Raw genomic sequence first — 25,865 nt, 5'->3', positions numbered from 1 at the left:
TCAGACTGGGTATTCGTTAAGCTTAGGGATCTAAGTAGCTCTTGCCTGTGGCGTTAATGCAAATATCTATTACGGTTCAGCTTGCCAATAGTTTAATTTGGAGCTTGCTATGATTGATTCACTGGCGGCCAAAGATAACTCTGTTATTTTGGCGGTCTTTTAACTATGATTTCAAGTAGTCAACACTTGCTTTATATGCTAGAACGTCTGATAATCTACCGACTTTAAAAATGCTTCACTTCCTTTCACATATTTTTTTAATCTGCTTTTGCCATCTTCTCAACCTTATATGGTCATAGAAGGAGGTGGGGATGCTTGTGATGGTTTGGCAACATATGATTACTTGAGAATTCCCGAAAAGGGAATCAATAGCTTAAACCGGTGTATAGGGTGTACCTTATTTTTCAATTTTTCCTCATGAAATATCCGTTTATAGCAAGTCAAAAATATCCATAATGGGAAAGACAGTGTTAATCGAGCAGAACAAAGAAAACGTAGAGATAAAAGGACTGAAGAGGTAACTAGATCTCTACAATGATGTAAGGAATCAGATATAGACAGACGATTTAGTTTTAGCCTGTCAAAAAAAAAGAACTCTCATATCTGTGAAGTAATGGTAGTGTGAAGAATAAATCAGAGCTGTGTAGTGAAGTGCGGCTGGGAGCCTCGCTGACTCTACTGAGATATTTGCGGGGGAATAGGCATTTCATAATCGAGATTTGATTTTTCCTCAGCGAGCGCCGTAGTAAGTGTTCGCAGTAGAACCGATGGCTTAGCGGAACAAAAGCCTGTCCCAAAGGGCTTCTCCCCTCACGAAACAAAATGTCATCGACAAGTGTACAGTTGCTAGAGATAGAAGAAATTGCTTAATTGATAATTATGCTAGCTACTTAGTGAGCTAAATACTCAAAATACGGAAAAGGAGAAGAGATAATGATATAAGCCCTTTTTAAGATTATGACATGATGCCCGCATCTGTATCAGACGATTATAATATTCAGTTAAATTCCAAAGCCTCCACCAAAGCTACCTCCTCCTCCGGATAAGTTCTTCAGCATCGATGGTAAGCCTTTACCCATTGAATCGAAGTCATCTTCTGCAAGAGGATCGTCAAATCGTGCTCCTGGAGGTACTCCCAACCTCGAGGTTGCACCGCTGGAGCTTGGCCGTCCAAATATGGGATGATCCATTGATGGTATCATTCCACCGTCGCCGGAGGAGGAAAGTGGATTGAGGTCTCGGTCTCCAATCAGAGGGAACGTAGGATCTTGTATTATATCCTGATTATTTCTAATTTCATATTCGTCGTCAAAGTCTGGCATATCTGATGGTCTGGTTCTGTTTCCAGCTCTGTTACCTGTTCTATTGCCCCCTCCAACTAATACTGGATTTGCAGATGTGGGAATAACAGGTTTTATGTGTACTGGAGGCTCAGTGGGCCTAGGAGGAGCTTCATATGCTTTTTCTTCTTTACCACCGAATTTGAAAGCAATCTTATTGTAGAAGTCATTTTCTACCAGTTCCTGGATCTCATTCTCTCTCAATGGCAAATGTATATCTTGACTCCAATGAATGACAACGCTTTCCGCACGTTCTTCCGTATCAACAACCGATATGAGTACTGACTGCCCTCCTAAATCATTAATATTGACAACATATGCCCGTTTACCGTCTCTTTCGACAGTGAACTGATTAAACTTGTCAGTCTCTACCGTCGTGTTTATGTTTTCTTCCCCGGATGAAACGTTCTCCGACACGAACTTTTTTGTTAGGTTGACTGTTAGTTCTAAATAAGTGTTCAATACCATTGTTTATCTAGATTCCTCAATTAATATGCTGACGGAATCATAGGCATTCAATTCTTGTGTCTTTCATTCTACAGTTTTTGATGGCAACTCTCAAGATCATTTTAATGATCTTGTACTGTATATAAATATTACTCATGGATATTATCAGTAAGTATTCTACAGTTTAAGCGCCATGGACAGCTGTATCCTACAAGTCGTATAGGTTTATGGACACATCTGAAGAGTGCTCACGCCAATCATATCTCGCTTCATCCTTTTTATCCGCTGCAATTCAACAAAAGGCAGTATTTTGTTGTCACGTGATATTATTTTCAATTGGCATTTGGCCGCTGTTTCTTCCTCCTTCCCAAACCTTCCACAATAAGTTTATTTCTTTACTGAAGCAATAGATTGTTCCAGACATCAAGTGTGGACAGTGAATTGAAAGTACCTCGTACACGATAAGTTGGCATCCAAGATCGTATTTCTAATCGAACCACAGGGCAGAGATTGAGTAAGCGGAGATCAAAAGACACTACGTAAAGCATAAGGCATAACGCGATGACTACATCAGTTCCCTTGATATACTCTTTTCGTGAATTCGAAGGAGTGGCTGAAGCGGTAGCTGATCATGTTATCACCTCCCAAAACATGACACTTTATCATACCTTAGACAAAGAAAAAATTGAGGAAATAAAAGCGGACCCTTTGAAGAGACCCTCATTGTCCAGTACCCCAAGCACTACATCAATCAACGGGAGAATAAGAAAAGAGAAAAAAAGGAGAGAAGAAGCGAGATTCAAGATCGCCCTTTCGGGAGGTTCATTGATCAAAATTTTGAACCAGGGTCTTTTAACAAGACAAAATGAAATCGAATGGAGCAAATGGGATGTTTATTTTGCCGATGAAAGATTAGTTCCTTTCGATAGTCCTGATTCGAACTACGGTCAAGCCAAAAGACAAATCTTTGACCATGTTGAGGGTCCTGATAAGCCAAATATTTACCATATTGATGAAAGTTTAATTAACGATCCTAATGAATGTGCAGACAGTTATGAGAAGTTGTTGATCGGAAATTTCGCTAAAAAAGATTCGGTGAAGTTACCCTTGTTTGATCTATTATTGTTGGGCTGTGCCCCCGATGGTCATATTGCTTCTTTGTTTCCGAATCATGGCGAGCAGTTAAGAGAAAAACTTGCTTGGTGTCTTCCTGTTTCGAATGCCCCAGCGGGACCTACTAATAGAATCACATTGTCAATTCCTGTCATCTGTCATGCTCATAGAGTAACTTTTGTTGTGGAAGGCTTAACAAAAGCACCAGTTATGAGAACTATCATGGAAAGGCCAGAGAAGGGTTTACCTAGTTCTATTGTTAATGAGGGTGCTGCGGGAAGAGTTACTTGGTTTGTTGATGATGATGCTTTGAATGATTGTTATGATATAACGAAAAAGAAGTACAAATTTTTGTCTATTGCAGACCCCAAACAAGTATGAAAACGCAGATTTGATGTCCTAAATGTATATCTATAAACAGTCTCGTCAGATTGATGTGCCCAGGTCTGGTGACCTGTAGTTATGTCTTCCATGTCTGCATAGACGCTTTTTGAAGTATTCTAGCAGTCTATATATTGTGTATTGATGCCGATTATTAGGCTATTTTTTAATATGATACAAATCATCCTCTTTTTATCTCATGGTAGGCATGTTACTATGAAAGGTATTTTTCGTGATGTGATGTTCCTGAAATCTTTCCATACTCTCAAAAGTAACAAACCTCTCCACAATAATCCATTTATAGAGTCTTCTCGATCCAATGCTCCCAAAAGATTTGGGGTCGATTCTGGACCAGTGTTGCACAGCTTCTACGATTTGTCTCTTTCCACACTACCATTCTTTGCATCACAGTACAGAAAGTCACAGATATTTACAGGACCGAGACAAGAGGAAATGCATTTAACAGTGTACGTGGGGTATATTGAGGGGCATTTCATACTTTAAACTAATTCGCTGTCATTGAAGCACCTAACAATGCATGATCATGTTAAATTTTACATCATACGTGGAATGTAATGATTCTGGATCCAACGGTCGTCGTGACAATAAAGTCTTATTCTCAGGGGACTATATGTGCTTCATCGGCTTCTGAGGCAGTGACATACCAGGGTTTCGAAAAAAATGCCTCTTATTCCACACTATAGCCAACACTGTCTTAGTTCAGCTTCTGTAAGTGGCTAAATTAAATGTTCTCCTGCATTTAATGAGATAAGACACGATTCTATTATACCAAAAGCTCGATTGTTCCTTGACAGGTACGCAGCCCGATAGTCGGTCGCATTGTCATTATCGCATCTCTTCTTAATTGCTTTCTAGAATTTGGTTCTGACGATAAGGATAATGGCGGCTCATCTACATTTGCCAGTAATTATAGAAAATTTTTATTGATTGCTCAAAGAGCGGGTACTACTAAATATCCGAAAATTTTGAAGTTTGTAAATAACCGAAGAAATAAATATCCAAAGGTGTCGATTCCCTTTATAAGCTGGTGGAAGTTCGGCCCTAATATCTAGATTCTAATATATCTTCTTGTCTCATTGAAATGTGGATGGGTTGAGTTTCCTGCTGGGTGCGTTGAGTTTCCTTTAAATGGTGAGTGAGTTGAGTTACCTTTAGGAGCTGAAGGTAATGAGCTACCCTGAGCACCTGGAGAGGGACTTCCTTGAGCACCTGGTTGCGTAGAATTTGTGGCTGCAAGCGTCTCGTTGTAAGATCTCTTGAGGGGCATGTTAACTTCAAATGAAGGAGCAGCTTCAGCACAGATCATATAAGATGCAAAAACAGTTGTTAAGACGGTGAAGAATTTCATTGTAGTATTTATCTTTGATTCTTTTATAAATGATTGTAAAGTTTTATGAAAGTTTAGTGAATGCTTGAGCCAAAAGTGAAGCAAGTCAAAGAAAAGGTTCCCTTTATATACCATGAATAGTTGAACTGCCACCCACAGGCGAGAATGGTCATTTCTGTCAAGGCTGACAACGCAGATCCATTTCTCGATCTTTTCTCAGTTCCATTTTGAGCCACATAATGTGGCTCGCCAATATTCTTGCCGCGTACATCGCAAGATTTGTTCTCGAAACTGTATATTCGCCCTTTCGGAAACATTAAAAAGACTCACTTCTATTTACACGACAATAAGCATTTTATCCGCAGTCCCACTTTTGCCCTAAACCGTTGAATGTCATACATGCAGCTCATCGGTAAAGAAATAAAAGTTCTAAGACTAGTTTCACAATAGACTGACGTATTTTCAGTTCACAAATGACTGTACTCTTCAGATTTTTCATCTTGAAATTTTACCTTGCTCCGTTATAAAAGTAAGTCTAGATGAATTTCTATGCTTCTTCATGCCTTATTCTTCTTCCTCTAGTGACATCCCAACCTGATTTCACAAAAATGCTTAGCTTTAAATAACTCTGTCATACATGTGGCCATCCATATAGCCTCCTCTCATAGATTCTTTTACTTTCTTTGCAAATAGATGTGTGTCTTTCACCAACACGTTTGCAGCATCTTTGTTTAATGGATCATTCGGATTAGGTTCCAAAAAGAGGAAGTTCAAGCCAATAAGAACTGAATTTAGATTTAACACTGGTGACCAATCCTCTCTCAAGATATTAAGACAAATATTACCTTGTAAATCGATGTTTGGGTGGTATATGACGTCTGTGCACTTAATCTTCGGTGGTTCCATAGGGAAATTGCCATTAATTTCAACCTTGAAATGAAAACTTCCACTCTTGTAATAACCTTGCTGTGGAAAAATAGTCAAGTTGAAATTAAAGAAGTCATCAGCGTCAGGAAATGTAAGTTTAATGCTAGTCGGTAAATCTAGTTCTGTAATGTCCTTTTGGAGTCTTATTTGAGCTGAGCTGATCTTGTTCAGCTGCTTTGACGAACTTATGGCTTGTGATGTGGAGTCCGAACCTCCAGCCTTTGCTTCTTCTTGTGTTTTCTTCTGCAATTGACGAATCCTTAGCTAAATATTGTTAGAATTTACACAATAACTTTCTTTTAGATATCACTTACCATTGTTACGATATTGTTATGATATTGTTCTGAAGATAATAAAGGAAAATGGAAGGATCACCTCTTTTTCTTTGATATATATACATTAGTTCATATACGCTTATATACAGTACAGTACTATTCAGAGATTACCAGTATACGATTTTTCTGAAGTAATAGAGCTAGTAAGTTCACATAAGTAGAATGATGAGCATAGATTGAAGCATTGGAGTCTTTGAGCAATTCTAACGTCCTGTGCTCTGCATCATAATTTCTTTTTATCTGACCAAGAAGCTGTATTGCGAAGTTCGGCAGACATCTTGTGGCATTGATCAAAGAAATATATGGAGTTTCATATGGACATTTGACATTCAAAAGCCAGGAAAGTTCTCTAAGTATCAATTCCTCGTTGTTCTTCATCTTTACTTCTTCGTACTGAATCTCATTAAGCGAATAGGCATGTGCAATATAATTATATTCTTCAACTGCGAAGCGGAAATCTTTTGGCTCACCAAGTAATACCACCAGAAGAGTATCCCAAACAGATACATCTTTAAGGCTTTGATGACACTTCAATAAAAGCTCTTCTAGCATATACTGATTTATTGACTTATACCCCAATACGCAATTTAATTGGTGAAGCCATCTAAAGAAATTGAAAGCGTAGTAGTTAGCAAAATGCAAGCTAGCGCTCTTTAATGTCCTGTCAATTAGTTTTCTATAGAGAGTCACAGACTCTTCATCAGTTCCCGATTGGCTAAAAACCAAAAGTAATGTTAACTTTTTAATCCAAAACCATAATGACGAGCTTTTGTTTATCTTTTTTAGTCTGCTTGAAGCGAATGAAGTCATGATGTTAAATTCATCTAATAAGAATGATCTTCCCTTTCTATAATAAAGTTTCATTACCACAAGCTCGTGTATATTAAAAATAGTATGGTTTTCATTAGTACTGATAAGATATCCTAGAGTCATTAAATAAAGTTCCCATACCTCCTTCTCGCTGGCCCTTTCCAAATAATCTTTAATATCCAAAGTGTTCAACTCATGCCAATGGGTATGCGCTTCCTTGAATATGCTTAAATATGTCTTTTTAGTCAATCCAATTTCAAGTGTCTTCTCTTCGGTTTGACAGATTAGAGTTTGGGTTTTATTCGCTGTCTCTGGCACCAATTGAATAATAATGAAATGTGCTCTTGAGTCTCTAATAGTTTTAATAAGATGCTCTGTGACAGTAAACATCTCTACGTATATTTATAGCTCATTGGGTGAATGTATTTATATAGAAATGGTGATGTTCTCATCGATACAGTACTTTCATATAATTATTCGTATGAAAAGTGATGCACTTTTTAACATAATATATAGATTTCCTTCACAATACTTAATTTTCTTAACCTCCTCAAATAATGCCATCATATAGTGATCTCTTTGCTTATGATAATGCTGATGATATATTACCTCCCCTTGATACGCTTAGCGAAGCGATGTATAATCAAACGAAAATAGGTTATGCTTACAGTAATACTGGAATGGTCAGCAACGATAATGATGATAGTAATGTATTGTCGGGGCCCATACCAAGAGAGAATAGCTCTGGAAATGCTTTATATGGTCAAGAAAAGGATGAAGGAACTCAAGCTGGGCCGTTTGCTGATTGGAAATTAATGAGAGTCATGGCAGGAGCCCATCAAGGATGGGTTAGGTGTGTTTCTGTAGATCCAGTTACAAACAAATGGTTTGCTACAGGGTCATCCGATTCTACTATAAAGATTTGGGATTTAGCGTCTCTGACACTTAAGGCTCAGATAACAGGGCATATCATGGGAATCAGGTCATTAGCCATTTCAACGAAATTTCCATATCTATTCTCTGGCTCAGAAGACAAGACTGTTAGATGTTGGGACTTGGAAAGAACAAACTCTTCTGCTGGCTGCCAATTACGGGAATATCATGGACATGTTGGGGGGATATATGCCATGGCTCTTCATCCTGAATTAGATTTATTATTCACTGGTGGCCGTGATCAAGTGATAAGAGTATGGGACATACGAACGAGAACAGAAGTCATGGTACTAACTGGCCATAGAAGTGATATAAGCTCAATAATTAGCCAAATTGGTGATCCTCAAGTTATATCAAGCTCTATGGATTCTACAATTAGGTTATGGGACTTGAGGAAACAAGAAACTGCATTAACATTAACTCATCATTCCAAAAGCATTAGACTGTTGGTAGAACACCCGACAGAAATGACAATGTGCTCAGGAGATTCCTCAGGTAATATTAAAGAATGGTTATTACCAGGTGGCCAGTTACTAAATACCTATGGAGAAGAAGACGGAAGCAATATAATTAACACTCTTGCTATCAATCCTTCGAATAATACACTCTTCTCAGGATTTGATGATGGCCGAATGAAATTTTACGACTACGTAAGTGGAGACCTAAAGCAATCAACTAAATCAATACCTGTTCCTGGCTCGTCGGAATCTTCAATCTATGCTTCTTCATTTGATATGCTGGGAATGCGTCTAATACTTTGTGAAGAGGATAAAAGTATAAAAATCTGGGGTGAAAGCTAATCATTCATGTAATTAGAAATATTGTACATTAATTTTATTTGCATAAGCATGACTAAGTTTATATACAAACAAACATAGCTTCGTGTCTCTTTCGTTATATTTTATGAAGACCTGTAACAATGCCATTTGAAACGACTCGTTTACCAACCAAACCTTAATTGATTCGCAGTGAAAGATGGAGGAGTCCATTTCAATTTTCTTGGGTCTAGTTCATGCTTCTTTTTCTCTTTGACTTTCTTGATCAACTTTTCATACATAATCATTATGTGGTCGGTTATCACAATAATATGCTGACCCTTATAGTATCTTAAAATTTGTAATGTGGTTAGTGTATGTAAAATGTCCGTTGTCGTCATACAGGTCAATGCAGATATTTCATCTATGGTTATTTCACTAGTTGATGTTGTGGCACCTGCTGATTGACGACCAGATGGCGGTGGAGTAGAGGAATCCTCCTTTTCGGTTGTCAAAGCTACGTTATTTTTTTTATGCAACAGAGGATTATTTCTTTCAACCAACAACTTAACTAAAGTATCAGTCCAATATGCTCTGTATGAAAGCAAACCCAAGTCCGATAAAGGCTTTTCAGGAGAGCCAACTTTATTTTCATTGAATGACAACATGTAGGAAAATTGTATCAACAACTTACCATAGCCTTTCTTTTGATAGCACGGTAACGTTAGGATACAAGCGACGTTGTAATTATCGGCACTTTCTTTCTCTTTCGAGAAGTATCCCACAGTATGATGACCAAGATCAGATTTTATTGTCATGACATAAAAAAGAAATGGATCAACATCGTAATATAATGTCTTATGATCAAGGAATAATTTCGATAACAAACATAAATTACGGCACCAAGTTCTCTGCCGCCTTCCGTCGATTTCCCAGAAGCTGACCTTTGCATCTCTGTAAATTTCATTCCCAGGAGGATGTTTCAATGAACACTTAGACCGGAACCTTTCAAATTGTTTCCGTGAACCAAAATACGATAGAGTGAAATCACAAATATAGATTTCATCCTCTTCTGTCAATTCTATGGGGTATGGAGAGAAATACCAAGGCTCTATGATGTGTTCCCCAAGTATTATGGCTGTTAAATTCCTAACTCTCGAAACTTCCAGGTGATTTTGAGTCATAGACCCACCCGTCCTCAATTTCTTGATCTCCTCCTCCCTACTAACTTCTTCACCAGGTCTCTTTAACCCCTGGACGTTTAAATTATCTAAATCCAATTCATCTTCATTCTTCGGTGAATCTTCCCTCGTCGAACTTTCCATGGGCGTTCCTACTTCTGACTGATTCACCAGCTTACTAGTCTTGGAAGTCTTCGATTTCTGTTGCTTTTTCAGTTTCTTCAGCTTTACTTCTTTCTTCTCATCCTTTTTATCAGCCTTCACTTCTGGAAGTACCATTGCACGAGAGTAATCAATCCTATCAGCACTGATCCACTCGTCCAATCTCTTGTTAAAGTCTTGATAATGAACGTAGTAAACCTTTTTGCCTTTTTTAACATGCTCCTGTAGCACTTCCGCCAATCTATACTCTCCATCCTTAGAAACAAACACTTTACAACCAGGAATTATATCATCCAATGTGAATTTTGGTTCTGAGTCCGTAGGTTCATTATCTGTTATGGAAATTGGTGTACTGCTAGGTGTCGCAGAAGCCCGTTTAGATTTGTCTGCTGACATCTTCAGCAGGATAAATTACTCCTTATCTATAGAGATACACCTTTGGCCATCTATTATTATTAACTCGTAACGGTATTGTCAATTTAAGGATATTTTGTGACACAAAACCGATGTCTGCAAAAAGCTATTGAAGTCTACTTACTTATAATTAGAGAAGAGTAAGAGTAATTATAGGAATGATGCGAATAAGAGTTCCCTCGTACTCACTTAGGTAAGAGTGAGGATGCTTCCTCGGAATTGGCATGTGTGTGGAAAACGCAGAGATAGCCAATGTCGTTGGTCTCGAAGTTTATAATGAACTGGATTAATTTCAATCGAAGATCATTGAAGTATGCTGTCTCCACAGATCTTTGTTCAGTTTCGTTTTTGATTTCATCATAAAGCTTTGCATCATTCTTGAGGTCCTTAATGATGTTACGCTCTAATGCTGCCCTTAGAAGCTCTTGATTAGATAGGTTCCAAATATTACCTTCTCCGTTGAAACCAGCGAGGTAGTAATTGTCGATTCTGAGATAGTTACGATACTGGTTTAAGCGGCGACGAAGAATCGACTCAGGATAGAGCTTCTGTGGTATATATTTCGAAGTCAAGCGTAAGGCCCGCGCAAGAAGCCGAGCCTCTTCTACTGGTAAGTTGAAGGCTGTCCTCAGGGCTAAATCTTCGATATTAAAATCCAGTGAGTTCACACGGTCACGAAGCATGGCTCCTGCCTTCGGACTCCACATACGAGGCAATATAGATGGTAGCACACATGTCTCAGGTGTTATCTCTGGAATGACGTAACATAGCAATGGTGTACATTCGAAAAAAATCATGAATATAACTGCAAATGCAGGTAGCTTTGGGAAGTCTTCTCTGGTACGGTTAATAAGTTGTAACTGTCTTCTTGTTAAATTAAATAATCCTGTGTCTATTTCCCTTTCCTGTCTATCTACTCTCTTTAAGTGACCTTCGTTACTTTCATTAAATGTCTTAGTTTCGACTTGGCTCATATAAATCGCCTGGGACATTTCTGAGACCAACTTTTTAAAGGACGGTATACGAATTTCAACTTCTTTACCAGAATTATTCAATTGGTTTATCAATTTGAAGTCTTTTCTCATCAATTTGCTGACTTCCTTCTTTGAGTTCCACACATTTGTTACACCACTTTTATAGAAGCCAACAATCATTTTGGCATACGTCATCGTCTGCTTGAACTTCAAGGAAATTCCCTTTTTCTCCGGAAATTCAGAAATAACATCACTGTTAACTTCCCCCTTTGTCCTTATTTTTATCGGCAACGTTGTAGGTGCATTAATTTCGTCATTGGTACTATCGTACGATGTCGACCTATTCCATAGCGATGAGAACAACTGTGATTCCTCTAACTTTCTCGAGAGTTGTTTCTCATTAGAAGGAAGTTTAAAGAAACTGTTCTTCAAAGTCTTCTGTATTCCATGATTCATCGTTACGTAGATCAAAGAATTAGCTTCTTCTGCTTAGAATTAAGATTATGTATTCAGGAATAAAAAAAATTCACTGATAGATGTCGCAGCAGTAATTTGCCATTTACTAATATACTAAATATAGTTTATTCTTCATATTTCATGATGCTGACAGATTATATTAAGCCAGTAGAGCGTATATTAAGTAAGGAGGATCTAGATAAATGGATTGATTCCGAAACTTTTAACTCTGTCCTTGATTTTATAAAGGAACTACAGGACCTGGTGGTAGGACTTACAAATGATGCGACAGTAGAAGGATCTGAAAGTACGGAAAGGCTAATGAAGGCACTCGATAAGGTCGAAGGGATTATTCAGGAGAATCCTGTGGTAGTGGAAAAGGATATTTCGAGGTTTGGAAAAGTTGAATTTCATGATTTCTATGATCAGGTGGGTCAGCAAATGCAGAATATACTTGGCCCAGTGATAGAACAAATGTATCCCGATAAAGCTCCCTTAGTGGAGCTAGCTGTTTACTTTAATGAATCATGGGGTGATAGGTCAAGAATTGATTATGGATCTGGCCATGAATTGAATTTTATCTGCTTTCTATTATGTCTACAAAGACTAAACATATTTGAGAAGAAGCACTATTCATTCGTAGTCTTGAAAGTGTTTACAAAGTACATGCAAATAATGAGAAATTTGCAGAAGTGCTATTGGTTAGAGCCGGCTGGGTCGCATGGAGTATGGGGATTGGACGATTATCATTTCTTGCCATTTCTATTTGGAGCATCGCAATTATCAACGCATCCCCATTTGAAACCAAAACTGATTCATAATGAAGAAATGGTTGACTGCTTCTACCAAAAATATATGTATATGGAATGCATTCATTTCATTAACAATATCAAGACATTACCCAAAAATCAAACGCATAAGTTGAGCTTAAGGTGGCATTCACCTATGCTTGATGATATCCTGTCTGCTAGATCTTGGGCGAAGATCAAGGAAGGAATGATCAAAATGTATAGGGTTGAAGTACTTTCCAAGCTTCCAATAATTCAGCATTTCATGTTTGGTAGCTTAATTCCTTGTCCGCCTGGAGTAAGTGAACATCAGGATCATCCACAAGATGATGGGAATTGTAAACATGTCCATGACTTAGAATCTTTGAATACTTGGGGAGATTGCTGTGGAATAAGAATTCCCAGTGCAATAGCAGCTTCCGAAAGTCTTAAAATGAAAAATCAAATACCATTTGACTAACTTATCCAAAAGAGCATCGTATTTATGTTTATATATTTACATTTTTAATATACCTATTCAGTGTATCTAATGTTGGTTGCTATTAATATGTTCCTGGGAAAGCCACCAGGAAAAGGCAATAATACTTTCATTCTACGCTTAGTATCATCGACTTTTGAAACGTGGACATACCCGAGTACACACGTATTCAATAAATCCTTGGCCAGCTTGTTTTTCTGAGGCAATTGAGTTATGGCAAGAATAACATTATCTAAATTAGAGGCCGAGGGCTCGCTGACCAATGAATAGTATTTTTCAAGAGTGTTGACTTCTTGTGAATCGCGACCATTCATCTCAGAGTCCTCCGGAGTGAAGGAGTCTCCTGCTGGTAAGAATGAAAGCGAAGAGTTAAATTCCAGTGCTTCAACTCCGGTATATATCACGTAATCATACGCATCAACTTCTGTTTTAAATGGTGACAAGGGAGTCCTGAAATTTCCATTGAAATATTCCTTTATTGTTTCCTCCTGTAGCTTTCGAATAAAAGAATCGTCGACCTCAACGACTCCACCACTCTTCGGGACTTTAAGAATGTTCAATTGACCACTTGATAATTTATGTTTCAATTTCTTCTTTAAATCAATTGACAACCTTTCATTTCCAATCACAACAATGACAGTGACTTCGAAATCAGAAACTATATTTTCTATTATATTGAAGTCTTTAATAGATAATGGTGGAGTATCGATAATTAAGCCGCCATTTCTAACATTAATATCCTCTTCAATTCTGGACATCACTGCAACACCCATCCTCGAAATTTGATACTTGTAAAGCTCGTCATTGTCCTTGATATTCGTGAAACCATAGTTCTTTACCAATGGTTGTTTGGGGTTGTGAAGAGTGGAACCAGATGTCGTTGAGCCACCCCAGCCGTTGACGCTCTCCAAGTCGAATGTATCACTGATAGGAGTGGCCGTCAACGATCCAGGTATTGAAAAAACACCATCTTGTGGATTGAGATTAACCAAAACAGGAGTTCTATCCATCTTCAATGCGTATGACGATAAAATTTTACAAAGAGCAGTCTTTCCAGATTGTCTATTACCTATGATTAAAGTTCTTGGTCCAACCTTCATGTCTTCAGGATTTAATAAGTTATGATCAGCTACTTCTTGCCTAACAGCTTCTAGAGCCATGTGTAAATTAATGTAAGAATTCATCGACGTCTCTTCACTGATGTATTCAATAATCTCACTTTCCTCATTAGTAGAACTTAAATTATGTTTATTTGGTACGGAATAGTATTGAATCTTACACCCTTCTTCTAAAGGCGCATATAACGAATACTTAACCCCTGTTAGATCTATTTCAACATTTGTTGGTAATTCAGTACCAAATATTTCTCCAATTCCTTGTAGGACCTTCAACTTCAAAATAGTTCTAAAGGGCACTTCAAACCTCCATTCTGATTTCCCTGGAATCTCTAGGCTCAGTATCTTTTCAGCACTTGATCCTTCTAAAGATGGGATTGAATGATCCGTACCCAAGCCTGGAATTACCGACATGTCTATTCGTTAAATGGATTACCGATGACTAGCTACAGTGAAATTTTCATGTATCTATATTTTCGTTACTATATAGAGGAAGGAAGTTATCATCACCAGACCTGACACTACTTCACTAAATATATCTACAACTTGCGACCATTGAACTACCCTGAAGATCGGCAAATCCTACCAGAATAGTAGTGCTACTTCTCACTTCGGGCTGTTGTTCTTTGGGTACATAGTAAACATTCATTCGACTAAAGCTAGATTTTAAGACAATTCTAAGTATTTTGATGCTGATGCTATACAGAGACTTTCAGAAAGCACTATTATACTCTTTGGTACATTTCGTAATTGTTTCCAGGTGCTTCCCAGTGTTTTATTAATCTTCATTATCTTCTCTTTTCGATGATGATTGTAGTATCCCTTTTTTCTATATATTTAACAATTATAACGTTATATTTTGCAGTATTTGCCACATCTAAAGGCAAGATAACCAATTCTTTATAGCTGTACGCTCGTTCCTTTCTCCTGGTCCGTTCAATTAATTCTCTACTCTACGTTTGATGTTCATATTGCTAAAGTGTCGCTTCTTCAACTAGGATTGTACTCTTCCAAGCACAAAAATAGTATGTTGAGTGCCGCACAATCTACTACTCTTAAACTAAACTTAACTAAGAATAAAGCTTTTTCTGACTTAGTTATGGGGTTGTTCTTAGCTATTCTAAAGACATATATCAAATTTTAAATTAAGCATGTAAAGTTTTACATCAATTTCATCTCTACAGTATTAATAGTCTCAGACCTTTCAGAGCAATAAGAATAAAGCGAAACTCTAATGATATAGATAAAGGCATAGATATAGACATAAATTTAGGTATTTTATAGAGTGCTGTGAGTTCAGGTAGCCTTCTGTAAGCCCCCGTGGGCTCAATTGGCCCTTGTCTCTGATCGTAAGTAGGGCCAGTGCCAAAAACTGCGCGTTGAGATCCGTATTAGTATCTAAATTTAAGATTTATTCTCAAAGATATCTTACTTCCTTTTAATCAAAGTATACCAACAGCTGTCATGTATAACAAGAATGTCAAGAGAAATCTAATGTATGGCTTGGCCATACTTACTTTTGGTTTATTTTTCTTTCTTTTGCAGACTTTTAACTCACCAGCATCAAGGACTGGTGTTTTACCGTCAAATGTTGACACACCAACGAGTCAGAATACGCCAGTTCCTGCTAAAGAAAAGGAGTACAAATCAGGTCTCTTTCCAACCAAACCTAGTATGATTAAGTCATCTTATTCAAAAACTGTTTATGAGGATAGTAAATATGATTATAAAAAGGTGACGTTTAACAATAAGAGGCTAGGTGCATCTAAAGGTGCTTCTTCTGTTATCATGTTAATGGCGATAGGTGGAAAGAACTCTTATGGTTCTGGTAAAACGTTTGACGATCTTTTTGAAACTTTGAGTTCCATGAATTACCCAAAGAACAGCATCTCCTATGGTATATCTGTGGGAGATTCAGAAGAGTTTGAGAATATAAAAGTATATTTTGAAAACTACTTTCAGCAGCTTGATATTATTAAGGGCTCAACAGATAGTAAGCTAACAGAGTTCATCTCAAAAGTCACTTTAATATCTGCCCCTTTTATTGATCGTGAGTTTGAGTCTTTAAATCGTGAAAATAGGAAAGATGATCACGCTCAGAGATTAAGAAGAAGAGCCATAGCCAGAGCGAGAAACTTTGTGCTCTTAAATTCTTTGGATACAGAACAATATACTTTCTTCATTGATGCTGACATTATCAAAATTGAGCATCCAGAGATGCTTAATGAGTTTATCAACTCTGACAAGGATATCGTGGTTCCTAGAATCACCAAGCCAGGTAATAACGATTATGACAGAAACTCGTGGCGCGGCGAAAGAACAAAACCAACTGAGGAACAGCTTACGAAAATGGATAAAAATGAATGGGAATCGTGGGATTATGTTCCTCGTCCTGTTTCTGGCAAAACTTATTTCTTTTACCAATTCGTTCTGGAGACTGATAATTTGCCTCAGGATGATGAAAAGAAACAACCTAATTACCTTATTGAATTAGATTCTGTTGGAGGTTGTATTTTATTTGCTAAGTCGATTGTATACAAGCAGGGTGTTGTATTTCCGCCTAATTATATAATTGGAACCACCTGGGACAGACTTGAAGGTTATGATGGTATCGAAACGGAAGGAGTATGCTATATCGCAAAGTCCATGGGTTATTCTTGTTGGGGTATGCCAAATTTGGTTGGTGTTCATTCCAATGATTAATGGTTTTTAGGTTAATACGCATATAATGATTTAAAAAATATTGTAAAGTAAAATCAGTAGCTGACATGAAGCAACTTCTTTGATTCTTGGGGTCAGTTAATATAAATGGTAATGCAAAAAACTCATCTCTTAAGACATTTTTCGTATCGGTTCGAGATTATATCAAAATCGAGTTTCAAATATTGATCTTTTTTATAAGTCCACTTCTTCATGAACAGTTTGAATAATCGAATTAAAAAGATTCTTCCTTATGGGTCAAGGTTCAAGCTTCTTAATGTAAAATCAGTTTGTGTGGAAAACAAGTCTCCAATCAATTACCGTTCTAACGATAAGCCAAAGAGATCATTAAAAGTTAAACATTATATTGCATTACTCAATGATGAAGATATTATTCTAGTTGGAATAGAGATTTATGTGTATTTGAACATTTATAATGACTTCGTTGACCAATTGATCTTCGTTTCTAAGTGTGATACAACAGGATTAAGACAATCACCCGTGAGAGTTCATTATTTTGTAAAAGAGGTCCTATGTTGGTTAGTTGACTTTGATTTGCATAATTATTGCGATAAAGTGAGATTAAAGCCTATTAAATTGAATGACAAGACTAGATACGATGGAGACAACCTAGTGATCAAACAATTGAACCAAATAATTATGAATTTAAGACAAGATCCAGACTACTTCAAGAAAATACCTTACTATAATTCAAAAAAATTGGATGATGTCACTGATTTGACACATATAGATATACCTCCTGTTAGAAACATCAAGTTGTCTCTTTTTACAAGGTCTTCTGAGCAGTACTTATTTCCTGAATCAGCCAAAAACAAATTCAAGCATGTTCTCGATGGTCGTCAGCTTCTAAGTTGGTGGATTAAAGTAATTGATGGGTCTTTAGATTCTAAATGGAGCTGTAAGCTAATGGTTCCCGGATCTGATTCTAGGTCAATTAAAAATTTTATAGAAGGGAAGATGAAGTGGACAATCGGAAATATTTACACAAATGAAGCCGACGGCAAAGATGACTTCGCAATATGGAAAATTCCCTTATTTCCAGATGATCCCAAGGGAAGATTCCTTGAAAACTTAGTCGTTGAAGGCAGAGCCAAGTCAGTTACTTCGAGTGAGTTTTGGACAGAGCTAGGTTTCAGGCAGGAGTTCAGGTTAGGTATCTTGGTTGGACTCATTGGGTGCGAGTTGAATAACCAGCCTGTAGATAGTTCGGATAATCTTCATGATACTGAAACTATACTCAATTACAGAAAGCTTACAAAGCTAATGAGAGGTGAAAATTACAACTCAGAGAGTGATGTTGAGGCATTGGTGCAGAAAAAAATTCCTGAGCTACTTGGGCCCAAGTGTTATAGCCATCTTACTGGCTTGCTTGAGATCGACGACAGTCAAAATTCCGTAAAACGAGTAGGAGTGACCACCTCTAACGATCTTACATCATCCATTAAGAAAAAGCCCAAGGTCCAAGCCAATAACTTGACTAATCTCATTCGTAGAAAGAAGTAGTGGCGCAGGGACTAGCATTAGCGAACACAGGATACTATTCAGCACAATAGTCTAGTATCACAAATACTACTACTTCGCTTCTTCTTACTGCCTCGCGCTCCCGGTTACTTACCAAGAAATGAGTGAGAAGACCATGGCTGCGAATAACTGTGCCACAAGAAAAGCCACGGAAGTATATCATACGCCACCCCGACAAACACCGTGCCTCGCAAAGTTTTTTCTAATCTGTTTAATTGATTGGACTCAAAGGCTTACCAATGACCCTTCGTATTGAAAGCTTTAGCTCCGCTGGAATTAAGAGGAAGGGAAAGGCGCAATTTTCTTTTCGCGGCTGCTCTCCCTACTCCGCTCCCTATAAACATACTATTTTGCCCAAGACTGTCCCTATTTTCGCGCTGAGTAATCGCGATGTGAGGTTGCAAAGTGAGGGGCCCACGTTTGTTTCGCGATGACAAAAGGGGTTGTGTATCAGACGAAGCATTCTTTGTTGCTATTATCTTTAAATTTTAGATAGCGTCTTAATCAGGATTCTTAATAACAATCTAGAACAATAAAATTCGTATATTTTGCTCTTTTTATAAAAAGGTGACAGATACTTAATTGAAATATTATCATTAATTGGATTTTATAAATATTAAGAATTTAATTGGATATATTTGTGACATCGAGTGATGAAACGATCCTCAAGTACATCATCAGGGACTTCTCCTGGAGCGTCACAAGCAACTTTAACTGATGGAGCTTCTATCGGGCGCAGTGCGTCTATGAAGGAAGTTTCAACTATAAGCAATGATTTAAGAGTAGGGAGGGCGTCGCCATTATACATATCATCTTCTACCAATGTCCGGAACAACAGGTCACCCAATTATAGCAAGCGTAGATATTCTATGAATGAACAGGACGCGACACAGCCAGAGAAACAGACAAAGTTGAATAATAACGAGATAATAGATCTTATGGAAAGGGAACAAGATGCGATCGTATTGAAGCTAATGAAAGAAATAGAATACTTGAAAGAAGAAAATAGGGCATTGAAATCTAGTATGAATGCGGCTACTAGAAGAAAATCTTCTTTAGGATCCAGTAAAAGTCTGACGAGCTCCCCTATCTGTGCATATACACCAGTTATTTCTAACTCTGGTAGGAACTTTGGAACTAACAGTGGGAGATATACTACTGCAACAACGGCCCGAAGCTATAGTGAAGGTTCTAATCAAAGTCATGATTCGAGTCTCTTCAACTCTAATTATTCAAATGAAGAACATATTCCGAAGGAGTCATACATAGAGGGAAGAAGACAAGCAAAGCTGCTTGATAACACCTTACTGCCTGCAATTGAGTTTGAATCTTCGGTGAAAGACTCTGGACAGTTTTTGAAGCCGTGATCATATTATGAATTTTGACATGAATTAGGAAATAGCTAGCATATAATATTATTGAGCACATAAATTATTAATTTTATATATCCATAATGCGACTGTATTGAAATATTGTAGTTTCGCAGCCATTTTGTACACTTGATTAGGACCACAAATGAACAAGCATTGGTCTTAGCTCATTGAGAAATAAAACTCAGGCGCTCCCTTTCTTTTGAATCAGAAGAAAACATCAAGCCTCTAAGTATAGATTAAAAAATTATGAGTAGCATCATCGGTTTAGTTTTTTTATTTTTGACTTTTCGACCGATACTCGCCATAAGTTTGCAAGATGCGCTGCTTTCTTTCAATGACAAAATCAATTTGGAATTTGAACCTTCCCTTCCATTCCCTAAGTGGTTGGCTGATTTCACTGGATTGAAGGCCTGGCCAGGTAATGACCCTCCCTACATTCCTTTAGATTTTATAAACTTCAATAAAATACCAAAAAATATTCCTCGACATGAACAAGGTGTTTGCAAATTAGCCCCCAGTGCTTGCTCATTTGATTGTGATAACTGTGTCTCATTCGATGACGTCTATACTTGCCCTAAGTTGAGTCAGACTTTTGATGATGGCCCATCGGAAGCCACACAGATGCTTATTGATAAGTTGAAAACGAAAGCTACATTCTTCACATTGGGAGTTAATGTAGTAGATTTCCCAAATGTATACAAAAGAGCCATGTCAAAAGGACATATTATGGGCTCACACACTTGGTCACATAAGTTTCTACCCTCCTTAACCAACGAAGAAATTATTGCTCAAATAGAATGGTCAATTTGGGCCATGAATGCAACTGCCAATCATTTACCAAAATGGTTTAGACCACCATATGGCGGAACTGACGAGAGAGTAAGATCTATCGTACGACAATTTGGTATGCAATGCGTACTTTGGGATTTTGATACCTTCGATTGGATGCTAGTGGATCCTTCAAGCGGGAGAACAGAATCCCAAATTTTTGCTGATCTAAATAAGTTTAAAACATCTAAAAATGGAAGGGGATTAATACTTGAGCACGACGTTTTTCAGAGAACAGTCAATACTGGTATTGAGGTCAACAAAATTGTTGGCCCCGATCAACTAACCGTTCCTCAATGCGTTGGAGGGATCAATTATATAAAGACCTTTTAGCTATTTTGAAACATAAGAGAATATATTTGAAAATAAATAATAATAAAACATATGTGTATCGTAAGATAAATACAGTTGTAATAAGAAATACCGAGGAACAAAGTATATAATAAATACTTTAAACAAGATGGGATGCTCACAAATCTCTAGCATTTCGGGAGTTATCTCTTTCTTTTTTGTTCTTTACTCAAAAAAAAGAGCTCAAGCAGATGCACTAACTACTGGGATGGACCCGTTAGATGTAGACTTTCCATTCAAAAGCTCTTCTCCTTTAGCAGAGATATTGTTTAACTTAGGATTAATTTGCAGCTTGGCATCCGACAATAATGAATCAGCCTTATTCTTGGTGCTAGTTGCAACCTCGACGACATAACCTTGAGTTTGTGACTTTAATGGTTTGATGTATTCTTCATTCAAGTTCTTCAAAGTTTTGTAACCTGTATTATATGAAGCAATTACATTTTTCGACAAACCATCGGATTTTTCTTTTAACGAATCTTTCTCCTGATTGAAGCTTGACACTATCTTACCCGAAACCTCACCAGATTTTGTGGAAACGTATAATCTAGATCTGGTTAAAAATTCGTTCAAGATTTTGAAGAATTTCGTAATTTCAGAAGAATCCTTCAAATCTTCCAACTTGAAGGCAAGCTTGTTGTCGGTAGCTGTTGCAGGTAAATACTTATCATACGTGTTGTAAATGAATGTATTTGTAGGCTTCAAGTATCCAGTACTAATTTTTGTGGTTACTTTGGAATATAAAGTAGTTGGATACAACCCTGATAAGTCTGGCAACTTTTTTACTATTGAGTCAAAGTTTCCAAGAACTATACTTTCAAACTTCTCATCAACAAAGTTAAGGGTGTTCAAAATAAACGAGTATTTGGCAATAATATTCTCATTGACAAAACTCCATACGGAAAATAACTGCTGATAAAAGTAGTTGACAACTCCGAAAGACAACAAAAAGTTTGAGGTGTCTTTGATAGGTTTGTAAGACGAAATATGGTCAATTGACTTGGAGGAGAATGTTTTTCCAGTAATTTTATTTGCAATCTCTGACATGTTTAATCGGCTATCAATGTTAGTACTTTTGCTAAAACGTAATGAACAGCTCAAGGGTTATAATAAATCTGAGATAGTAGGGAAGAGCAATTGTTAATATGCAGTGGCAGATTATGTGCCTTAGCCGTATGTTGGATCGCAACCCCGGATTTGTTCCATCCTACCCTTTTGGTGGACTCCGACCTTCGCGTTATCAGTAAAAAAACCAAGGGGCGCAAAGACCATATGACACAAGGAGCTAGAAACCTTTAAGATGAAGATGGAATTCCTTTGATTCATCATACCATTGGAGCCTCAGATAGTGCTCTTTTGAAAATTTAGTCCATAATTTCCCAAAAGGCGTTAAGTAGTGTGAGTTGATCAACAGCAACTTAACTAATTCATCTTCCTGAAGGAGCTGTGTTATTACTCAAAGGTTTAATCAAAACACAGACACACACACACAAATACACACTTCCTATTATAACCACTTTCTACTAAGTATCAAATATACTTACATTTGTTCAATATATGCTTTCGAATAACTATAGCAACGGGCAAAATGTGTGTGAATTTTTCTGGCAGCGACTATCTACTTATATAGGAATTGCGAAAAGAAATAAATCTGGCAGCCACGCCTTTGCAAGATCCGCTGTTGCGATTTAAAAAGAGTGAATATCACTCATAATATAATGTAAGAAGGTCAGTTTAAGAGACATGAATAGCCGTTAATAGACAAAACCCTTGGCGAAGGTATATGATGGTGGATATGGCTTTCCCTATATTAATTATATATAAATTATGTTGTATTCGAGGTGCGAGAAAGTTGTAAAAGTTGGGTTACGAGTAGCAAAACAGCGACTTTTCACAAATTGAAGGAGACACGGTAGACGACCACACATTTACAACAAAGGAGAACCAAAACAAAAGGAAATGCAACTTTAAGCAGCAAAAATGTAAGAAAATACTATGATATTCAATAGAGGATTTTTTTCTTCAAGGTTGCACCGAGGATTGTGGGCTCAGTTAGCTCGGATAGTCGGCTGCATCAAAAAATATATGGGGGGGTCTTACTGCTGTAGATGCCGTTTAATTTCACCAGTAAAGAGTTATGTAAACGTAAATAACTACTTTGGTAGACAAATGCAGGACGCTGTAGTTAGGGAGTCGATAGATGCCATGAAAATCAAATACGAATGTGGTAGATTTTCTGTTATTACGAGGGGCTGCGATGTGCAGCATGTCATCTTCTATCCATATATAAAAATGTAAATCTTCGCTCTACTGGGAACTAAAGAATCCAAGCTCAGAATATACCCCTCATTATTGATGTCACTATAAACCATATAGTTTAGACAGGTGGTCCAGAAATGCCTCTACTGAGCGGATTTATCACAGATAGTTCGGACTCGGAATCAACAGTTTGGTGCGGCGGAAACATACTCGAGAGTCTTTGCTTTACACGTTGACCGTATTGGGTAAATACAGAGTACAGTCGAACAATATTTAATTGAGAGTTAGGGTCTAATGAATAAAATAGCTATTTAGGCCCATTCGTTCGCCAGAGGACCAGCGTCATTTTCGGTTGACAGGAATTCTCGAGAATAGCTGCAGTGAACCGAGGTTTGATAAAAGGTAAGGCATCGGATCAATGCTTGTGAATTAATGGAAACGGCTTCGTTGAATTATGTGCATATAACAACGGCTAAGTGGCAAAAGCGAAAAATTAACGGGCTACAATTGAGGGAAGCTATTGTACGGTAAAAGCATCTCACTGTTGTTTACATTCTGGTGGATTTTCCTTGGGAGCCTCGCCTTCACTTCCGTCTTCGTCGCTATCTTCTTCCTCGTCATCCTCTTCACCATCTTCAAACTCTTCAGGGAAACCGAACTCTACAGCGTCTCCAGTAAACCAATCAATTGCTCTGGGGATCAACCTATCCTTGATCTCCTCTCCTAATTGATAGTCAAGCTCCAACCTGGCCTCTAGGTCGTCTTCCTCCTCTTCATCTTCATCTTCATCTTCTTCCTCTTCAACATCGGGCTGCGGTGGCTTCGGGGGATCAAAGAAATTGAAGAAAGATTCAGCTGGAGTTAATTTTTCAATAGTCCTTGTCTGTTTGGTGGTCTTATTCCTCTGCTTTCTCCTTTCGATATTTATCGTAACGTTCAGTTCCTTCGAAGACCAGTTTATTTCACATCCATCAGCATGATCATAAACAAAGTCTCCTGAGTAGCCTAATTCAGCCTGATAATGATAAGTTTTAGTCAATATCTGGTTTGAGAAGAAAGGATTCTCAGAAAATTCAAAAATCAACTCAAAACCTGGAGTTGACAAATATTCCATCCTGATATCTTTCAAATTTTGTAAAACATCACTATCTCTATCAGTGATAGTTTCAGATACAGTCTGCAAGTTTTCAAGAGCTGTTAGCCAGAACCCAGGAATACCTTTTTCCTCTTCTGCTCCTTCATCTCCCTCGTTCTGGTCCTCATCCAACTCCTCAACCTTTCTATCTTCATCATCCTCGTCATCCAGTTTTTCTTCCAACTGTTCGCCCTCTTCAACTTCTTCCGGTTTAGGCTCCTCGTCACCGTTTATGATCTTCTTCCTTCTTTCATACAACGGCTCATATTTCAGGAAATATTTTTTCTCCAATTCCAAGAGTTCTTTCTGAAACTCGGCTTCCAACTTCATTTGCAGTTGCTGGATCGACTTCAAGCCGTAAACTCTGTCCTTTACCTTTTTGGACAACGTATCAATATAACCACTTTGTTGCCCTACCAAAGAGCCTAATTTACCTTGAATCATAGATAAAATCGCAGGATTATTTGCCAACTGCTTGTTTATTTGATTGGCACCATCTTCCTCGCTTATAGTAGATACGGTAGGTTGTGATCTAAGGTATGAGTTAGTTACCGACGACGGTGTGTTCTGTGGAGTTGGAGCCTTCGAGATATCCCCATTTTTGCTTCTGATAGGTCCAGACATTCTTGATTTAACACTTTGATCGATATATTACTCAAATTTCGATTATAATGTTGGTTAATCAACTTCTATCCAGTTAGTAATAATTTTTTCGCTTTTTTTGGATGATGATAATCGAGAAAACGCGTACTCCCTGAAAAAAGGAAGTATGCAGAACTAATCCATTAAAAGAACTACAATACTACAATAATGCTGCGAATTGAGAAGATTTGGGCAATATGTTTAAGCTTGTAGAGATTATGTTTTCTATTAGAAGCTTCTTATTGTAGTTTATTGCCTGATATATAAAGTCAGGAAGAAGGTCTCCGCAAATTATTGCCATCTTGTGTCACGTGATCCGATAAGAAATTGCCCTGATAAATATAATTTTGATGTATATGATATTAACGGTGGTTCTACATGAGTTTTAGAGGAATGAGTCAGGCGGAAATAAGAAGAGTGCTTAAGTTTTGGTTCGGCGAACCGGGTTCTGTGGAATATCTAAAGCCCAAATCATTTTGGTATGGATCCAAGGAAGACGATAACCTCGTTAGACAAAAGCTTGGAAAAGACTACGATCTTGCAGAAGCAGGTAAATTGGAGACTTGGCGCCAGAGTGCGGAGGGGTCTATCGCCCTTATATTGCTACTTGATCAAGTCCCTAGGAATATATTCCGAGATACCCCTCGAGCCTATGCCACTGACGATAGAGCATTGGAGATTGCAGAAGATGTGGTTCAAAGAGGCTGGGACAAAGAACAACCACCAACAGTAAGAAGATACATCTATTCACCGTTCAATCACTCAGAGAATTTGGATATTCAGAAGAGATCCCTTGAATTATTTACTGAACTTGGTGATCCCACTCATTTATACTGGGCAACGGACTTCTACAATACGATTAAAAAATACGGCCGTTTCCCACATCGTGATGCCATCCTAGGACGTAAGTAAAGAGATACAGATCAAGAGCGACCAATTTCATTTTCCACTCAATCTGTATAATGGTACGTCATAAGCTGAAATTCTCTTTTCTTGTCCAATTTCGGTACTACTTAGGATTATATATGATTTCAACTTCTTGGTGCCGATCACAGGATATAGCTCTCTACTGTATCAA

General features: G+C 37.7%; 18 protein-coding genes across 18 annotated transcripts; 9 read left to right on the top strand and 9 right to left on the bottom strand.

Annotated features, from left to right (window-relative positions):
• Positions 1-1,001: 1,001 nt before the first annotated feature.
• PRCAT00004876001 (uncharacterized protein) lies at positions 1,002-1,808 on the bottom strand (the record flags this gene model as incomplete). The annotated part of the gene is made up of 1 exon (XM_062954902.1): positions 1,002-1,808. The coding sequence occupies one exon, from the start codon at positions 1,806-1,808 to the stop codon at positions 1,002-1,004; it is 807 nt and encodes a 268-aa protein (XP_062811558.1).
• Positions 1,809-2,348: 540 nt separating this feature from the next.
• On the top strand, positions 2,349-3,281 carry PRCAT00004875001 (uncharacterized protein; the record flags this gene model as incomplete). Its single annotated transcript, XM_062954901.1, has 1 exon — positions 2,349-3,281. One exon carries the CDS (start codon positions 2,349-2,351, stop codon positions 3,279-3,281), a length of 933 nt encoding a protein of 310 aa, XP_062811557.1.
• Positions 3,282-3,425: 144 nt separating this feature from the next.
• On the top strand, positions 3,426-3,785 carry PRCAT00004874001 (uncharacterized protein; the record flags this gene model as incomplete). The annotated part of the gene is made up of 1 exon (XM_062954900.1): positions 3,426-3,785. One exon carries the CDS (start codon positions 3,426-3,428, stop codon positions 3,783-3,785), a length of 360 nt encoding a protein of 119 aa, XP_062811556.1.
• Positions 3,786-4,350: 565 nt separating this feature from the next.
• Positions 4,351-4,764, bottom strand: PRCAT00004873001 (uncharacterized protein; the record flags this gene model as incomplete). The annotated part of the gene is made up of 1 exon (XM_062954897.1): positions 4,351-4,764. The coding sequence occupies one exon, from the start codon at positions 4,762-4,764 to the stop codon at positions 4,351-4,353; it is 414 nt and encodes a 137-aa protein (XP_062811555.1).
• Positions 4,765-5,247: 483 nt separating this feature from the next.
• PRCAT00004872001 (NEDD8-conjugating protein) lies at positions 5,248-5,535 on the bottom strand (the record flags this gene model as incomplete). The annotated part of the gene is made up of 1 exon (XM_062954896.1): positions 5,248-5,535. The coding sequence occupies one exon, from the start codon at positions 5,533-5,535 to the stop codon at positions 5,248-5,250; it is 288 nt and encodes a 95-aa protein (XP_062811554.1).
• Positions 5,536-5,987: 452 nt separating this feature from the next.
• PRCAT00004871001 (uncharacterized protein) lies at positions 5,988-7,091 on the bottom strand (the record flags this gene model as incomplete). The annotated part of the gene is made up of 1 exon (XM_062954895.1): positions 5,988-7,091. The coding sequence occupies one exon, from the start codon at positions 7,089-7,091 to the stop codon at positions 5,988-5,990; it is 1,104 nt and encodes a 367-aa protein (XP_062811553.1).
• A 167-nt stretch (positions 7,092-7,258) lies between these two features.
• PRCAT00004870001 (mRNA splicing protein) lies at positions 7,259-8,434 on the top strand (the record flags this gene model as incomplete). The annotated part of the gene is made up of 1 exon (XM_062954894.1): positions 7,259-8,434. One exon carries the CDS (start codon positions 7,259-7,261, stop codon positions 8,432-8,434), a length of 1,176 nt encoding a protein of 391 aa, XP_062811552.1.
• A 140-nt stretch (positions 8,435-8,574) lies between these two features.
• ESA1 (NuA4 histone acetyltransferase complex catalytic subunit) lies at positions 8,575-10,128 on the bottom strand (the record flags this gene model as incomplete). The annotated part of the gene is made up of 1 exon (XM_062954893.1): positions 8,575-10,128. One exon carries the CDS (start codon positions 10,126-10,128, stop codon positions 8,575-8,577), a length of 1,554 nt encoding a protein of 517 aa, XP_062811551.1.
• Positions 10,129-10,331: 203 nt separating this feature from the next.
• PRCAT00004868001 (uncharacterized protein) lies at positions 10,332-11,576 on the bottom strand (the record flags this gene model as incomplete). Its single annotated transcript, XM_062954892.1, has 1 exon — positions 10,332-11,576. One exon carries the CDS (start codon positions 11,574-11,576, stop codon positions 10,332-10,334), a length of 1,245 nt encoding a protein of 414 aa, XP_062811550.1.
• Positions 11,577-11,720: 144 nt separating this feature from the next.
• PRCAT00004867001 (peptidylprolyl isomerase) lies at positions 11,721-12,824 on the top strand (the record flags this gene model as incomplete). Its single annotated transcript, XM_062954891.1, has 1 exon — positions 11,721-12,824. One exon carries the CDS (start codon positions 11,721-11,723, stop codon positions 12,822-12,824), a length of 1,104 nt encoding a protein of 367 aa, XP_062811549.1.
• A 53-nt stretch (positions 12,825-12,877) lies between these two features.
• On the bottom strand, positions 12,878-14,371 carry PRCAT00004866001 (cleavage polyadenylation factor subunit; the record flags this gene model as incomplete). Its single annotated transcript, XM_062954890.1, has 1 exon — positions 12,878-14,371. The coding sequence occupies one exon, from the start codon at positions 14,369-14,371 to the stop codon at positions 12,878-12,880; it is 1,494 nt and encodes a 497-aa protein (XP_062811548.1).
• A 1,050-nt stretch (positions 14,372-15,421) lies between these two features.
• PRCAT00004865001 (uncharacterized protein) lies at positions 15,422-16,660 on the top strand (the record flags this gene model as incomplete). The annotated part of the gene is made up of 1 exon (XM_062954889.1): positions 15,422-16,660. One exon carries the CDS (start codon positions 15,422-15,424, stop codon positions 16,658-16,660), a length of 1,239 nt encoding a protein of 412 aa, XP_062811547.1.
• Positions 16,661-16,870: 210 nt separating this feature from the next.
• RTT109 (H3 histone acetyltransferase) lies at positions 16,871-18,181 on the top strand (the record flags this gene model as incomplete). The annotated part of the gene is made up of 1 exon (XM_062954888.1): positions 16,871-18,181. One exon carries the CDS (start codon positions 16,871-16,873, stop codon positions 18,179-18,181), a length of 1,311 nt encoding a protein of 436 aa, XP_062811546.1.
• A 671-nt stretch (positions 18,182-18,852) lies between these two features.
• PRCAT00004863001 (uncharacterized protein) lies at positions 18,853-19,566 on the top strand (the record flags this gene model as incomplete). The annotated part of the gene is made up of 1 exon (XM_062954886.1): positions 18,853-19,566. One exon carries the CDS (start codon positions 18,853-18,855, stop codon positions 19,564-19,566), a length of 714 nt encoding a protein of 237 aa, XP_062811545.1.
• Positions 19,567-19,818: 252 nt separating this feature from the next.
• On the top strand, positions 19,819-20,733 carry CDA2 (chitin deacetylase; the record flags this gene model as incomplete). Its single annotated transcript, XM_062954885.1, has 1 exon — positions 19,819-20,733. One exon carries the CDS (start codon positions 19,819-19,821, stop codon positions 20,731-20,733), a length of 915 nt encoding a protein of 304 aa, XP_062811544.1.
• Positions 20,734-20,934: 201 nt separating this feature from the next.
• Positions 20,935-21,798, bottom strand: PRCAT00004861001 (uncharacterized protein; the record flags this gene model as incomplete). The annotated part of the gene is made up of 1 exon (XM_062954884.1): positions 20,935-21,798. One exon carries the CDS (start codon positions 21,796-21,798, stop codon positions 20,935-20,937), a length of 864 nt encoding a protein of 287 aa, XP_062811543.1.
• A 1,750-nt stretch (positions 21,799-23,548) lies between these two features.
• Positions 23,549-24,769, bottom strand: NAP1 (histone chaperone; the record flags this gene model as incomplete). Its single annotated transcript, XM_062954883.1, has 1 exon — positions 23,549-24,769. The coding sequence occupies one exon, from the start codon at positions 24,767-24,769 to the stop codon at positions 23,549-23,551; it is 1,221 nt and encodes a 406-aa protein (XP_062811542.1).
• A 411-nt stretch (positions 24,770-25,180) lies between these two features.
• PRCAT00004859001 (DUF924 family protein) lies at positions 25,181-25,699 on the top strand (the record flags this gene model as incomplete). The annotated part of the gene is made up of 1 exon (XM_062954882.1): positions 25,181-25,699. The coding sequence occupies one exon, from the start codon at positions 25,181-25,183 to the stop codon at positions 25,697-25,699; it is 519 nt and encodes a 172-aa protein (XP_062811541.1).
• Between the last annotated feature and the right edge of the window lie 166 nt (positions 25,700-25,865).

The sequence above is a fragment of the Priceomyces carsonii genome, assembly GCF_900007245.1.
Source record: "Priceomyces carsonii strain CBS4050 genome assembly, scaffold: Debaryomyces_carsonii_scaffold_5, whole genome shotgun sequence".
NCBI lineage: Eukaryota > Fungi > Ascomycota > Pichiomycetes > Serinales > Debaryomycetaceae > Priceomyces > Priceomyces carsonii.
The sequence above is the reverse complement of the archived record's forward strand: the minus strand, read 5'-3'. Positions and strand labels throughout refer to the sequence as shown.